This window comes from Gouania willdenowi, chromosome 9 (genome assembly GCF_900634775.1).
Source record: "Gouania willdenowi chromosome 9, fGouWil2.1, whole genome shotgun sequence".
NCBI classification, from domain to species: domain Eukaryota; kingdom Metazoa; phylum Chordata; class Actinopteri; order Blenniiformes; family Gobiesocidae; genus Gouania; species Gouania willdenowi.
The window spans coordinates 7309051-7326085 of NC_041052.1; the positions used below are offsets into that span (position 1 = coordinate 7309051).

Below are 17035 nucleotides of genomic sequence, written 5' to 3' on the forward strand. Positions count from 1 at the left end.
TAATAAATGTAGAATCAATGTTTCTTTGACCGAGAGTTGCTCCCTGTGCTTTGTGCAAACCAAAACTTGCATTCAGCGTTTGAAAGGAAATCTCATTATTAACAAATTCCTCTTCTTAGTGTTTTAAAATCCCATAAACGTATTTGTCAGTGGTTCTGTGTTCAAAAAACTCCAAAGAATGCTTTAAAGTGTTTCTACTTTATTCTGATATCACAGTGAATACCGAAAATTGAATTTAAAAAAAGGTGTCAAGCCAATCACTGTCCTCCTTGTCTGGTGGAGAAACACAAGAAATCACAGTAAGAATTAAGTAGAAAGACCTTTACGGTATGGTTAGGATGATGACCGAGGATTGACTGTTCCCACTGAAGTATACTCTGAAGTTTCCCAAGATGCATTTCAAACCTTTAACGCCAAACACCTGAACCACACTAAGGGTTAATATCTCCGTTTATTTGCCACTTTTGAAAGTTCTGAAACCATTTTAAGCGAGAAAGTGACCAAGTAGAATATCAACATGTGGTCGTTAGATGCATAAAACTCGCAGAAAGTCGGAAACACATTTCATGCTGACTTTTCGGAGACAAACACTTCTGGTTAACTTCAAAACATGAGCCCTATTTACAGAAGTATTAAACAACTAATGGAAGGCAAGAAGAGATGCTTTTGTTTTGAAAGAGAATGCATCATGGGGCGGTTGAGTATGACTAGTGTGTCCACCATGCATACTTGTAAAATATCACAATATAGTATTCATCAGGGTATTTCTCATGTACTTAATCTTTTCATTTGATCTAATGTGAATGCACTACATACTCATTTTGATGTCAGACTTAGTATGAGTAGTACATTAGTATGTGATTTCGAACACAGCCGGAGTGTTTACGGTGGAGATGAAAACAAACTTCCGGGTGGAAATTTCAACCTTTTTTCTTTGTTTTCGGAGCTAATGTTCAATTTATTGGGCCTACACTATGATCTTATATGATAAGTTATTGTCTGTAGCAGCTTTAAGTACCTTAGGATAATAGGAAGCAGGTGAGAGAGAAGGTAGAAGAGATGGAGCATTCCTGCATATTCACACAGACACACGCTGTGACCACCTCTATAGCCATAACTGCTGTGAAAGTCAAGCTGACAATTATTTTCAAACGCTATGTACATTTCAGTGGTAGTATTAATGTAGGTGGAATAAACAATGCTGCTCGTGTCTGCGCCAGGGAGGTACAAGTGAGCCAAGCTGAAATCCTGAAACCAAAACACACACATTGGAATTAACCCCTAAAAGGACTTAGGATCACTTGTAAGAAGCATCAAATATAATTATAATGTGCATGTGAATGAAGGACTGCACTCAACCAAACACTTCTTCACGTTTACGAAGCCTTTGCAGCCGGCGGCACCATCATTTGTCTCTGCAGCAATTTTAATTTCCTGTGATGTTTTAGAAAGAACTCATTTGCAGGCTAATTAATCTAATCAGTATGAAAGAGGGGGTGGGAGGGAGCAGGAAGGGGATCCAAAAACTGGCTCTGAACACGCACCTGTACACACAGTGACACGCTGACATAATTTGCCCATGTGAAGCGCTAAAATGTAAACAAACAGATCAAAAGGATGCTGCACACACACAAACAGACATTGAAACTCTCCTCCTCTGAAGAAGAATCTGTCATCAACACTTGCAGCACGCCAAAGGCCAGTGGAAAGGTTATAAGCGTGAGTTAGTGGAAAGGTCGAGCTAAAGGTCTGGCTTTATTTTTCTTTTGTGTCCATCGTCTGCTGCCCAAAGAGTGTCTTCCACCCAGAGACGCAGAAAAAGAGAGAGAGAGAGCGAGAGAGACCATCAGAGATGAACAAGAGGCGAAATGTTTAGTTGACCTTACCTTGATTTTTGCATTTCAAAGACGATTAACACTTAAAGGTCCAGTATTATGCTATTTTTTAAAACTAAAAAAACCTCCTAAAAACAGGCCGTTTTTTGGGCCTTCATGCATATGCATGAGTGGGCGTTAACACACATGCAACATACACGCTGCTCCAGCATGTGTGTATGGCAGTAGTAAATCATTAACATTCCTTCTCACCTCACAGAACTAGTCCATTGTTTGCATATTGGAAGTATGATTTTCTCAGAAGAAGAAAGAGAAGGAAAAGGAGGAAGAGAAGGTCAGGCACTGATTAGTGATGACAAACATTGGCTTGACATTACTGTTACAGTTAATCCAAAATATGTTCAATATGGTTGAGGTCAGGGTTCCGTGTAGGCCACGTACAACTCAGACTCACCCGTCTGACTGCCGTGATTGGTTACTCCTAACGCAACACAAGCTGCCATTACCCTTGGAAATGCGCAAAATCGAAATCGCGCAATAAAAACTGGGTAGGGAAATACCTGAATAAAAAAAAAAAAAACACTCCAATATTGCTAAAGGTGCATGCATTCAATACAAAGTCATTCACCCACCTAACCAAAGCCAATAAGTAATAAATAACAACAGGAATGGTTGAAAGGCTGGAAAAGGACTTGCAAGTAAGATCTTTATCAGAAATACTACCACTACTCCACTGAAGAAAAGGCTCCAAAAGTTAAACTTCAAACAGAACACGTGCACATTGTCCTTTGTGTGTTCACGGATATCCAACTCCTGATGTCTGCTGCTGTTAGAGGGATTGTATCAGGTTCTAAGGTGATATGTTGCAGACATAACAAATGCGTTTTTCCTCGGCTTCTCTCAGATTTGTGTTTGATTGTTCTTCTTGCAGAGCTCATCTGTGTCTCCATCAGCCAGTTTCCGGACGGGTGAGAAGCACCGCAGCTCCAGCAAATACCCGTCTGAAATCAAGAAGCAGAAGACGGAAGATAAAGAGCTGACCTCTGCGCGCTACGTGAGTGGCGATGTTAAAGTCAATATGTTTTCATACATTAGAGCACGTGACAAACTCAAGGCCCCCCCCCCCAAATCTATCCCTTTGTAGTTATTTTAAAGTTAAACAGTTGAAAAAAAACCCCAAATTCTTACAAATTTCTTCAATTTTCCTGAAATTATCACATAATACTTCCCTTAATTCAATAGGAATTGGTCACAAAATCTAGGAAATTTAAAGTGAGGGTCCTGTTGGGACTGATATCCATCACTTATCGCTTTGATGTTGGTTTTCTGCATATTTAGTATTTTATGTATACGTAGAAGTGCAAACTAGGGCACAACAATGTAGGAATTACTAATTTTCCCACATATCTGGCCCACTTGAGATCAAACTGCTTCGTATTTGGCCCCTGAACTAAAACGAGTTTAACACCCCTGCATTAGAGGATTGGATTATGTTATTCCTTTTGTTGAAGTTGGTCATTGTTCATCAGTGTCAGCTCTGACTCTGAGCCTTTTGTGTCCAAACAGGAAAGCGATGGAGAGAAAAGCGACGACAACTTGGTAGTGGATGTCTCCAATGAGGTACAACGCTGTCGGTAGTGGATGGAAAACAAAAATCTATCTCCTTCACTAAATCTTGTTCTTTGTTCACTCATCACAGGATCCATCATCCCCGCAGGGAAGTCCCGCCCACTCGCCACGAGAGAACGGATTGGACAAAAGTCGCCTTTCAAAGAAAGAAGCCCCGCTGAGTCCATCTTCTATCGCCTCATCCAGCAGCACACCTTCATCCAAGTCCAAAGAGATTAATTTAGTAAGTCAGGGGGGAACTTGCAGACTTTTGATCCTCTCTCTTTCTCGCAGTGGCTTCTATTTTTTTTGTCGTGACAAAAAAAGAAAAAATGATTCATCACTTGAGGTGAAATTAGTAACATTAATGATGATTAGAGTAGGAAATAACATCTTTAGACGAAATTGTTGTTCATCAGGACACACATTAATCAATGATTAAGTGTCAGTGTTTCTGATTGAAAGGACCAAACTCCTCAATGTGATCAGTTTTCCCTGTAGTTGCAGTATAGAATAGTTCTAGGAATATAAACCAGTTTGAGATGTTGACTTTGCGATGACTTCTTTGACTGCTCCTAACATCTTGGTAATGCACAGCTACAGCCTCAAAATGTTGCAGCAATAAAAATATGACTCTAAAATATACATTTAACTAAAGGTGCCCCGATCTGAAATCAGGAAGAAAAAAATAGTGTTGTTATATTGGCCTGCATCTAAAATATAAGCACTCCAATACATTGTAGAATGTAAATTATAGAATATGCTTATGTTTAAGCTAAACTAGTGGTTATTTTACACTTTTAAAATATATTTTTAGTTTTTCTTGCTTTTTCAGGGTCTTATATTTGAAAATAAAAAAAACATATACAGTATATTATTCAATTGTTAATAATAAATGGGTCACTTTTTCCTCAAACCTACTGTTGCTGACTATTGTTTTGTATTTGAGTAATACCACTGGATCAAGCCTTTTTTAACATTCCACACCAGAAACTAACTAATAAACGTATGTATGATTCATGATGATATCAACCAATACGTAAGGTTACAATATCGTTATCCTATCAGAAGTGAAAAGGTGTTATCGGGACACCCCTACATTTAACGCTATTAATTTAACATTTAAGTACCGGTACGTTTGTTGTATTTAAATTGTCGATAATGTCCTTTTTGTCGCCTAACGCTGTAGAATGAGAAGTCTACCACTCCTGTGTCTAAGTCCAGCTCCCCCACCTCTCGCTCTGAAGCCCCCACACCAAGCAGCACCTCCACCCCAGGCTTAAGACCTGCACCTCCTAAAACGTCAGGGGTGGAAGCTTTGGGTGAGTATTGGTCAAAGGTAAAGATAGACCTTCCATTAAATTCATAACTTGCTTCATAATTATGTGATCCAGATACAGTAACTGTCAATATCTGACCAAGAGGAGATTTGGTGCTTTTGGCTGAGGTTTGCGCTTATTTTGTAATGTGATTATTAGGGATGTAACGATTAATCGTAAGGCAGTTAAAAATCGATTCATAGGTATCACGGTTGATATCGATTTTCTGAAAATTGAATCGCAGTACTTTTTTTAACCAGCAGAGAGCGCTATCCACAAGTGTAGGCGGCGGGCGGAGTCTGCTAATACTTTCTTTCTGGCCGCCTTCTGCTCTTAAATATGTTAATAAATGATTCATTACCCCTTTAGCACCGAAAGAATATCTGTAATATTACTTGAATATCTGTAAAAGTCACGCTTTTCTATTAGCTCTGTCTGCTAGCATGGCTTCTCTTCTTCACTGCAAGATATCTGCATGCCAACCGACCACTGTGTTACCAGCGCCCTCTGCTGGTCCAAAAAAATATGACGTAAATTAGTGCAATCGGTTTTTTTTTTTTTTTTTTAAAGTCCAATTGTTAAGGCACACAATACATTTTCAGTTGCACTTTTAAAAGAAAAAGAACTATTATACAGTTTTGCATTGTTTATTATAGAACCAGAATTTAAATTAATAGGCTTCATTTTCATTGGTATTATTCCTTTATTTATTTCATTTAAGATTTATTTTTAGTTAAATTGCATTGTTTTGAATAGTTTATCAAGGAATTCTTTTGACAATGAAAAAAAAAGGAAAATAATACAGTATTTTCTACAGTAGACAAAATTTGTCTACAGTCCCATTTTGTAAAATAAATCGTGAGAGAATCGTATCGTGAATCGAATCGGGAGTTGAGTGAATCGTTACATCTCTAGTGATTATTATTTATGTATGATTACAAGTTGTTTTTGTTTTGTTTTGTTTAGCTTCTGGTCTGCGCACACCGCTCGCGGTGCCATGCTCGTACCCCGGTCCGTTCGGAATGGTTCCCCACCCGGGCATTAACGGCGATCTGACTGGCGCGGGCGTGGCTTACAGCGGCCTGCACAACATCTCTCCCCAGATGAGCGCAGTGGCTGCAGCCGCTGTGGCGGCCTACGGACGAACACAAGTGGTAATATGATAATCACATTAATTCTGGGGTCCCTGATACAACTTTTGCACTTCTTATATGATATCAATATTGCAGCGTTGGTTATTGGCTGATGCAGATATTGATTCATTTCGATATCAGCACGAATCAGACTTACTTTTATTACCTATTTTATAATGTCGAATGCCATTTATTTTTAACCAATGAGTTACAAAAATGTTAAGCTTAAACATAAGAATATTCTACAATTGCAAAAATAAATAAAAGGTGAATTAGAAGACCCTGAAATATAACCTTAATAAAACCAAATAAAAATTTTAGAGTAATCTGATTACTGATTTTAGACCAAAATTCAATATGAATATCCGATCGGGACACCCCAAATATTAATAATCTTTTTCGTGATTTGATGCTTTTCATGCACAAAAGCCACACATTTTGCACAAACACCCTTTTAGAGCTAATTACGATGAGTAACATGATATAATAATAATAATAATAATAATAATAATACTGTGTGTTAAAGTTTCATTCATACAAGCTTTTTTCAGGAAATTTACCTTGAAATTTACTTTCGAGTTAATCAAAGCACATCAAAGAAATCAGTAGATGCCTCTGAGGAAGACTGACAGTTAGCAGTCCAAACATGAAAGAAAATTTCCTGAAATAAATGAAACCGTAACATTTTTTCAGAAAAAGAAGACAAAATGAACTTGCTGGAATTATGTGTATATCATAATGTGTGTAATTTTAAGTCAAATATTAGCTTCATTCATCGTTGAAAAGTTAGTCTTTAGTTCTTTTTCGTGCACTTTCTTTTCAGGTTGGATTTGACCCTCACCACCACATACGTGTCCCAGGCCTTCCTCCCAACCTGTCAGGCATTCCTGGTGGAAAACCGTACGTGTCCCATCTCAGTCTCAAATGTCACTATCTCAGTAAAATTACAAAAAAATAAAATACTTTCTCCTTTGGCCTGCTTTTATCTTTCCTTGGTCACTGACCTCTCGTTTTCTCATCGCTCTTTGTCCCTCAACATGGCTTTTCCTTCCTTCCTCCAGAGCCTACTCCTTTCATGTGAGCGCTGACGGACAAATGCAGCCCGTGCCTTTTCCCTCGGACGCACTGATTGGCCCCGGCATCCCACGCCACGCTCGACAGATCAATACTCTGTGCCACGGCGAGGTCGTGTGTGCAGTTACCATCAGTAACCCGACGCGTCATGTCTACACTGGAGGGAAAGGCTGTGTCAAAGTGTGGGACATCAGTCACCCAGGAAACAAGACCCCAGTGTCTCAGCTCGACTGCCTCGTGAGTGCAACACATTCGTCTGTTTAATCCAGTGCTTCTCCAACTTTTTGGGTATTTCCCACTTCACCACGTACAGTTTAAAAACAATACAAGGAATTTAACTTGGTGGATGGTGTGAAGAACAAAAAACTAACCAGAAACACTATAATAATTGTAATAATAATAATAATAAAGGATGGATATATACATACAGTATATACAAGTAAGGCAGGTGCTAGTTTTTATAAATGAGGCGGGGCTAGCAGTTCTTGTTTGTGACACAAGATGGTCCCAAAACATCACATGATCTTCTTCACAGCCAGTAACAACAAACCAATGATAAAAGCCTGGTTTCAACCCATAGAGGGCAGTCACTCTGATATTTTACAACAAAATATGCCAAATTGAAATGCTTTGACTAAAATGTTGAGAGTTGGACTAGAATCGATCAACAGCACTACTTCATACCCAAATAAATGTGTATTTAGCAGAAAAAAGGAAAACAAGAAGAACACGATTTATTTAAGTCAGCTATTGTTCCACTCTACATGCCGACAATATTTTTACACTTTAGTTCCACATTACAATTTGTTACATTAATGCTCTTTTAGTAACGGTTAAATTATTAGGCTTCTCATTAGAACTTCCTTTGTGTGTAGGCGTTTTGTTTAGTGTTAATGTTCTTTATTGTCAATGCAGAAAGGTTTTCCAGAAGATTGGCATGAAATTGAAAATTTCCTCCCGTTTGTCGCGCCCCACCTATCATACCTCCATTCCCCACCTGGGGGGTGCGCCACACACTTTGAGAAGCACTGGTTTAATCAGAGGGATTACCTCACCTCACATGACTCTATTGTTTCTGTTGCCTCAGAACAGGGACAACTACATCCGCTCGTGTCGGTTACTTCCCGACGGTCGCACTTTGATTGTCGGGGGCGAGGCCAGCACTCTGTCCATCTGGGATTTGGCGACACCGACTCCTCGGATCAAAGCCGAACTCACCTCCTCTGCTCCTGCTTGTTACGCTCTCGCCATCAGCCCCGACTCCAAAGTCTGCTTCTCCTGCTGCTCAGACGGAAACATAGCTGTGTGGGATCTTCATAACCAGACGCTAGTCAGGTACAATAATTGGCAGACAGATAGTTCTGATCGTAGTAGTAATTTTTTGAAATAATATGTTTACTTTTTTCAGGGAATTTACGTTTAAATTTACTTTAGTCTCCTGACATGTTTCGATTGCCAGCTATCAGTTTTCCTCAGAGGCATCTACTGATCACTTTGATGTGTCCTTATGAATTTTTTCTGGGCGTGGCCTCTCAAGCTGCCCACACCCCCTGAGGGGAGTGAAACGTGAACAGAAAATCACGTCATAGATTGGGACAGCGAAAAAATAAATGTGACAAAAGGAAACAAACACAAAAGTTGGAACAAAGAAGCCTTCGAGATCTGAAAGCGGAGCTTTAACATCAACAGAGACGAGGGAGCCTTTTTTCTTCTGCAGAGGCCATCGGGCGACAGGGGGCGTGGCAGAAAGGACTCACAAGGACACATCAAAGCAATCAGTAGATGTCCCTGAGGAAGACTGACAGTTGGCAGTCGAAACATGTCAAGAGATCAAAGTAAACTTCAAAGTACAATTCCTGAAAAAACTTGTCTGAATAAATAAAACCTTAACATATGGTGTTTCTGATCTAGTGCCGAAAATGCACAAAGAATTAAAAAATCACCTAAAAAGTGAAAGAGCTTTAATTTTGAAAACATTACTTCACCTATTACTCACTAAAGAAATAAACAGAACTGTGTACACTCTTAAAACATTTAAAGTCTTATCCCTCTCCCAAGAAAAAAAAATGCCTTGGAAAATGGGTCACCATGATGAAGTTATGTCCCACATTAGATTACCTGTAACAGCTTTTAGGTCTTTTACATTGATATGCAACGAACTCCATGACAGGCTAGGTAGTGATGTTTTATGTTTTATTTATTTGTTTATTTGAGTGGGACAGTTTGTATTAATGTACAGCCGAAAATGTAAATACACCAGATTTAGCTAAGTGCTAATTTCCCTTCGTAGTCCCATGTTTAATGGAGTACAAAACACCACATGGATTCACTCATACATGGCAGTCAGAGCAGCTCAGGCATGGAATTAAGAGTTTTCAGTGTAAAATATAACAGACACACACACATTCAGCACTATTTTGCTGACTGAACATAATTAAAGAGTAACTTACATATTTACATAAATATGTGAATGTGAAAGAATATAGCATGACATCTTTTTTTTTTTGTTTCTGTCTCCCAGCCATCCAACGTAGTAAAAACCCAAATAATATATGTATCGACAATTTCCAGGCACTAACTCCTTTTTAATAAACACAAATGACATTTATTAACAGTTTTATCTTGTAGGTTTTCTACTCATTCTGCATTATTTTTTCATGCTTTTATTTTCCTCTGATTTTGCTGTGATTAAAAATAGCAGTGGGTGATGCTTGGAAGGTTCTGGTTGAAATATAAACACACATTTGTGCTGGAAAGAGATGTCAGTGTTCCATTCAGATGCTTTTAGAGATCCATATCAGACCTTTAGTCTGGATTACTCTTGTTGTGTTTTCTCTGCAGGCAGTTTCAGGGCCACACCGATGGAGCCAGTTGTATAGACATCTCCAATGATGGCACCAAACTGTGGACCGGTGGGTTAGATAACACTGTGCGGTCCTGGGATCTTAGAGAGGGACGGCAGCTGCAACAGCATGATTTCACCTCTCAGGTACTGGTACATGCAAGCATGAGCACACAAAGGAGGAAATCATTTTCAGCAACATGTTTCAATGGTTTTATCAGTTTTTCACATAAAGAATATTATTTTAGATTTTTTAGCCTTTAAAAAAAAACTGTCTAAATTCATACTTTGAGCACTTAAAATATGCGTAAAAAGCAACAACACACACATATGGGATGTTAGCGATTAAAAATAGATTAATAATTGCGGATTGATGGGTTTTGTTGCAGATCTTCTCACTTGGGTATTGTCCAACGGGCGAGTGGTTGGCAGTGGGTATGGAGAACAGCAACGTGGAGGTTCTACATGTGAGCAAACCTGACAAGTACCAGCTCCACCTGCACGAAAGCTGCGTCCTGTCACTGCGATTTGCTCACTGTGGTAAGAATGAAGCGTACACAAGTAAAGCTTGCAGAGATAATAGATTTAATAAATTGCTTTGAACTGAATTTTTTGGGGGATTTAGTTTTGAGTCACTAAGAAAGTTGTAGTTTTGTTCAAATTGGATCAATATATTTCTGTAGTAGGTAAAGACACTCCAGTGTGTGTGTGAGATTGTAAAAAAGGATTTTGCATTTAATCTTTGATATTTTTTTTTTTAACTATTCTTGCTGTTTTTCTTTTCTTATGTAACATATTTTCCTTATTTGCAGGAAAGTGGTTTGTGAGCACTGGAAAAGACAATCTGCTCAATGCATGGAGAACCCCATATGGAGCCAGTATATTCCAAGTAAGAAAATAGACCTCAAGCTTCATTCTCAGTCAGATTTCTGTTTCAACACATGTGATGCAGCTCATTATCAGGCATTTAAACACCACAGTGGCTCCTTTACAGAATGATGAGCTACTTAACATTCCAAAATCTAGTTAATAAACATGGGACCAAATCCAAAATCTGCAAAAGGTAGGAAGCAGAAACATGACCTAAAGCTTGGTGCACAGTATGGTTTTACTGCCTCGTTTTTCATACGAAGGTCCTATAGGGAACACAGTGACAGGTTCATGAAGGGCTGTAGCACCGACTTGTAACTGAAGATAACCTGAAAAACACATTTACAATGTCAGAAATCTTTTATTCAATCAGAGTCCATGCTGCTGTGTCCTACCGTGAATATTTTCACAATGCGACACGTTTGTCTTCTTTAGTTTTTCAGAAATCTTACAAGATGCAGCCACATGGGCTGTATAGCTTCACTTCAACACCACTTTTTTAAGCTTAAAAACAAATGTATTTGAGCAGGAACTTGTGTTTCTGATTGATTCTTGTCCAACTTTTACTCAGTTTTTCTATTTGGCATATTTTGTCGTAAAAATGTAAGATAGACTGCCCTCTATGGGTTAAAACCTGGCTGTTGCGATCAAATTTTGCTATTAGCTGGAAATATTGGCCCCGCCCCTCCCATAAAATTTAGCACCTGTAGACTCTACAATCTGTGGCGAGTGGGTTGAATTGAGAGAATTATGAATAGAAGTATAAGTAAGTATTTTTATTTTAAGTAATGCTGTACAGGGCAGAATCACACTACAAATGCAACAAAAAACAATAATTATACAAAAAATGCACAAATGACGTAAAACAAAAAAACTAAACAATATTTATACAGGAAGCACACAAAACGACAACAGAAATGCCCAAATATATACAAAAAGGCTCCAAAAACACACAAAATGACTCCAAAAAACATATATTACAGAAAAATACACCAAACGACAACAAAAAAATGAAAATGACTCAATATACACCAAAAATATTTATACAAAAAATACACTAAAATGACAACAGAAAAGCAGAAAACTACACAAAAAAAAAACAAAACAAAAATACACAAAATGACTCCAGAAGCACACTACAATGGCAACAAAAAACAATAATTATACAAAAAATGCACAAAAAGACAATTGAAAATGGACTTCAAAAAACATAATTACAGAAAAATACACCAAACAAAAAAAATCTAAAAATTAGTAAAAAAAAAAAAAAACATTCATCATGCGCATGTCTCATAGAATTAAACCAGGGAAATTGCATTTTACTTTGCACCTGCAAATATACCCCTTTATAATGCTACAGAGTATGTTGTTATAATTATGCCCATAATTAACAACTCTACTTAAGCGCCCACTATATGAATACATACTTCCGACGGGCACTTTACTAGCATCTCTGAAAGATAATAAATTGAAAAAGTGTCCTATGAACAGTGACACTATTTTAATGCAACATTTCTGTATATAAGTGTCAACATACCAATGTAAACGAATAAGTATCTCCAATAGTGCTTTCTGTAAACAAAAAATAGGGTCTTTCTCACCAGTGACACCATTATAGTGCAATATTCCTGTAAACAATATATTGGTTCCTTCAACAAACAGTGACAACATTTCTGTGAAGACCTACCTGCACATTTTAGTGAAAAAGCAGAAGAAAAAAAATCAATACTTGCGCGAGCATATCGATAATTGATCGTGCAGAAAAATATCGCGATATATTGCCGTATCGAGTATTGTCACACTGTTGCAAAGAGCTGCGTTTGAAGAAGAGTTTGATGCTATAAATAGCATGGATGTGTTAATAGTTAGCACTTCCCAGCTTTTTAGTGCCATATTGGGGCCCCTCATGATACTTGTATTGGCACAACACTAATATAATAAGTAGTAAATGAGTATGTTTTCATTCAAGTTTTACACCTGTCACGGCAAATTTGCGGTTGACCTCATTTGGAGACATGATTTATTGTTCTGGTTGAGTGATGGAGTCCAGGCGAGGCATTGATGATTTTATAAAAAAGGTTTATTATAAAACTAAATAAAAAAGAGTACAAAGATGGACAAAATTAGTGACCGCCCGGGCGGACGTCCGATGATCGAGTGGCCCACAGTTCTAACTCATCACGTATATTCCCCCTCAGTCCCCCTCCCTCCTCCCCCCAGGAGATAAAGAGGACAGAGGAGGTGAAAGAAGAGTGAAAAGAGAGTTTCTTCTTTAGGTCAAAACAACCAGTTCTCTGGTATCTCCTGATTGTCGTGAGTGTTGGAGGTGTGTGCGTGTATGGTGTTTGTGTGTATGAATGGATGTGTATTGGGTGTGTATGTGTGACTATGTGAGTGTGTGTAGGCATGTGAGTGTGTGATGCCTCTGTGTCTGAGGGATAAGATGTGTTTTGGGAAGCTGAACTCGAGAAGAGAGCAGAAAACATGAGACAGCAGAAATGAAAAGTCTCAACTTAAAGCCTTAAAAAGAATAAGGTCTATGAGTAAATATGTTAATAAACATAACTAACAATTTTTGCCCTGACACACCAAAGGTCATATAGAACATTAGCCTGTCCACTCATGGCCTTCATTTCTATTTCCCTTGTAGTCAAAGGAGTCGTCCTCCGTGCTGAGCTGCGACATTTCCATAGACGATAAGTACATTGTGACCGGCTCAGGAGATAAAAAGGCAACCGTCTACGAGGTCATCTACTAGGATCTGTGTGGGTCCACCACCCAGGCCCCATGACGTCCCCGTGAATAATGTGTATAAAGTCTTTTTAAAAAAAGAACAAATCAAACACTTTCTGAAACAGTAAACTATTGACTTTTCAGCTGGTTGTGGATCAAAACTAAATGTGGAATCAAGCACAGAGATTATAATCTACATTTTTTTTTTAATTTTCTTATTTGGTTTTGGTCACTTTGAGGACAAGTGAAACTCCATGTGGACTAAAAGCATAAAGGATTTTCTGTTGACATTAACTTCTGCTGACTTTGTTTTTCTATGTTTAAAATGTTTTAGAATTTTTACCACAAAAGTATATCGCGTGTGTTTCGTACATGCTGCCAAACGATTACAGGTAAGTGTATTTCATCCTGAAACCACAAACATCACGTGACAGAAATGTGCTGATGTGATTAAGTCTTAATTCAGCCAAATGTGAACAAATAGTGTCCTGATTCAGCATTTTGCCTTCTTTGCTGTCAACAGTTCAGAGTTTACTGTGAGACTTGAATCTTTTAGTAATGTAGCAAAAATTTTGTCATTATCCAAAAAATTGTCATTATCCAAAAAATTTTGCTAAACACACACAGTGACATTAATGTATGTTTTGAATTAAATATATTTGACTCAAGGCCTAATTTGAAGATAGATGAGAAATATTATTATTATTATTATTACAATGTAACATGGCCTGTAATTAAGACACGTTTGTGGCTTTGTTTACTTTCAGATTTTGTTCTCTCCAAGCTTTCTGTGAGTGTGGTTGGGTTTTCACAAGAGTTTGTTTCCTTCAGTTCCAAAATTTGAATCATTGGGTTTCATGGGAGTCTCTTAATTATTTAACAATACTAGTCAATGTGTGTTTTATGCCCTAATGTCCAATGTGTACGTCTGGAGCTGAAATTGTTCAGACCAACACTTGTTTTACACGTTCAGTTGTGTATCAGATCAGTTAAAGCTGCTGGGGACGATAACTAATATTTGTTTTTACAACACAGATAAAGACAGTGTAGGGCTCATAGATCAATAAATGAAAAAAACAAGATGATTAATTTACAAACACCCTCACAACATTGTTTTTGACTCCACAAAGAGTTTGTTTGGTCATGTGACCTGAACTTCGGTTGAACTAAGCAGGTATTATTTTCTAATATATTAAAGCGGATATCCGGAGTTTTTGAGAAATCTATGTTTATGTAACGTTCTTTTGAAATGCGAAAAAAAACAACTAGTCTTTGACTATAGTCTACTGCAGGGGGTCATTCATATACATTAAAGTATATAAGTCCCTCCTTCGTCATATAGACCCCTATACAAATGGAAACGATCGCCGACTACACCCAGCCAATAGGCTTTGACTTCCTGTTTTTGAGACTGTCAATCAAAGTGAATGTGGAACTGTGCACAGAAACAAGGCCGTGTGTCACAACAGCAAACAGGTAAATATGATGTTGGCTCTTACCTGACCCATAGACCTATATCAATGCAACCCGATGTGACCTTATGCACTTGCAGAAAAGTAAAGGCGTGGCTTCTGGTAGATTGGCAGAGGCAGTGGGAGGAAGTGGAGCCGTTTAGGGCGGGACATTGAGATGTTTCTTAGAAACTCCGGATATCAGCTGTAAGGTAAATTTATGCAAATTACTTTTTTTCAGTTAATTTACTTTAAAAAAAAAAAGTTGTCTGAATAAATTAAACCTTAACATATTATACAAAAAAAACTTGCTGTAAGAATTATATAATATTTTTTGTTTGTTTTCTAACAGGATTATATCAAAACTATTTAACAGATTTTGACAAAATGTTAACCAAAGATAAACCTTACACCATAGAAGATACCATTGAATTATGGAAGGGATTCAGATAAATATACTGATTCTGGATCAGTATATTTAAAAAATCAGTATAAAAAAAAATCTCTTTTTGGCAAAATTTCAAGAATTCATATCTCGGTTTGTAATTGACCAATCTTTATAAAATGATTTATTTATGACAGTTATGTCAGGTTGGTTCCTCAATCAGCTCATCAAGTTTCACCAGGATCGTATCTGGATTGCTCGAAACATTTACTGCCAATATCTAACAAAGAGGAGATTTAGCGCTTTGGCGGAGGTTAGCGCTCTGACTGCTCTTCTTCTAACTGGGATGTGTTCCTTCACAAGACAAGACAGATTCACTGGAAGCCATTTTTGTCCTGGTTTGTTTATGCTCATTCCCTGTGATATGACGTCAATCTGCAATAAGTTACATTTCAGCCGTATTCGGGTGTTTCAGTGGAAGCCAAAATATCAACAACTTTCAACCTGTAAAAACACCAGAAATGTCACTGGCAGAGTTTTTGAGGTCACAACTTTAGGATTAAAATACAGGTCCAGTTCTAAAAAACTTTTATTGTCCCAAGCAGCTTTAAACAATAATATTTTAATTTAAAAAAAAAAATTAATTACAAAAATCCCTTTCAAACCAAATAACGAACTTTAAAAGCTATTTATTATTGTATAGCAAAAGCTGATTGTGATTATTAGTGATAGCCTAGAATGCTATCACCCGCTGAGAGTTGGAGATTGTAATCTAAGTCATATCTGAATCATGTCCATTATTTTTCTACATGTTCTTTAATGTTTTTATTGTTTCTTAAAGACATTTTCTGTTTGAACACATACAGTAATTGTTCTCAGCCACTGTATATTCCCATAGACTGGTCATGTTTGCCTTATTCTGGAAGCTCGTCTCCCAGTCTGCGATGCTTTGGTAATGAATTGTGACCTACATGTGGATATATTAAAATCCTCGGTGGTTCTACTCATGTTAACACCGAGACTAAGATTTGATTGTTCCTTGTTGTACTTAATGCCTCCATGTTTTCTGGCTAACATGAGCTGACACAGAAACAATGTTGTGCAGTGATTATAATGAGTCCATAAAGGATTCAGTTTAAACTATGAGAATTAAATTGCTCAAGCTTACACCAGAGAATCATTTCAGTTACTTTAATTCAATTAAAAATGCCTTTGCTCTGTTTTTTCTAGTCTGTGGTTGATTTTAATAAAATACTGTGTGAAGTGTTTTCCTGACTTCATCATTTATTCATTCCTTTGTAAAGACACAAAGCAGAGGATAAACCACCTTCTTTTTCTGATTCCTCTTCCACTCCTTTCTCTTCTTTTTCATCATCTCCCTACACTTCTACTTCTTTTTCCTCTTCTCTTTTCCACCTCTGCTTCTTTTTCATCCTCTCCTTCTTCTACTTATTCCTTCTCTTTTCTTTCTCTTCTTTTTCATCACCTTGTTCCACTTCTACTTATTCTTCCTCTTCTTTCTTCCACTTCTTCCTCTTCTTCTTTCTCTTCTTCTTCCACTTATTCTTCCTCTTCTCTCTTCCACTTCTTCTTTCTCTTCTCTGCTCCACTTCTTCTCTTTTCCACTTCTTCTTCCTCTCCTCCACTTCTGCTTCGCCGTCTTCTTTTTCCACTACTTCTTCCAAAGAAATCATATTTCCCATCCGTGAACAATCACCAAATTCAGCACAAAGGTCCAATCCCATGTTTTTCTGTACTTTTGTGTATTTCTGTGCATTTACATTA

At 37.6% G+C, this 17035-nt stretch overlaps 1 protein-coding gene across 2 annotated transcripts in view; it reads left to right on the forward strand.

Moving 5' to 3' along the window:
• The window catches only part of LOC114469299 (transducin-like enhancer protein 4), a 38519-nt gene extending 23799 nt beyond the window's left edge, over positions 1-14720 (forward strand). For both annotated transcript variants that reach the window (XM_028456663.1, XM_028456664.1), the window contains exons 5-16: positions 2767-2889; positions 3402-3455; positions 3535-3687; positions 4633-4765; positions 5729-5916; positions 6719-6795; positions 6957-7206; positions 8057-8304; positions 9811-9958; positions 10201-10351; positions 10624-10700; positions 13332-14720. In XM_028456663.1, the coding sequence (XP_028312464.1) occupies positions 2767-2889; positions 3402-3455; positions 3535-3687; positions 4633-4765; positions 5729-5916; positions 6719-6795; positions 6957-7206; positions 8057-8304; positions 9811-9958; positions 10201-10351; positions 10624-10700; positions 13332-13439 (1710 nt within the window). In that variant the 3' untranslated portion in view covers positions 13440-14720. The remainder of the gene's footprint in view (positions 1-2766; positions 2890-3401; positions 3456-3534; positions 3688-4632; positions 4766-5728; positions 5917-6718; positions 6796-6956; positions 7207-8056; positions 8305-9810; positions 9959-10200; positions 10352-10623; positions 10701-13331) is intronic.
• Positions 14721-17035: the final 2315 nt, after the last annotated feature.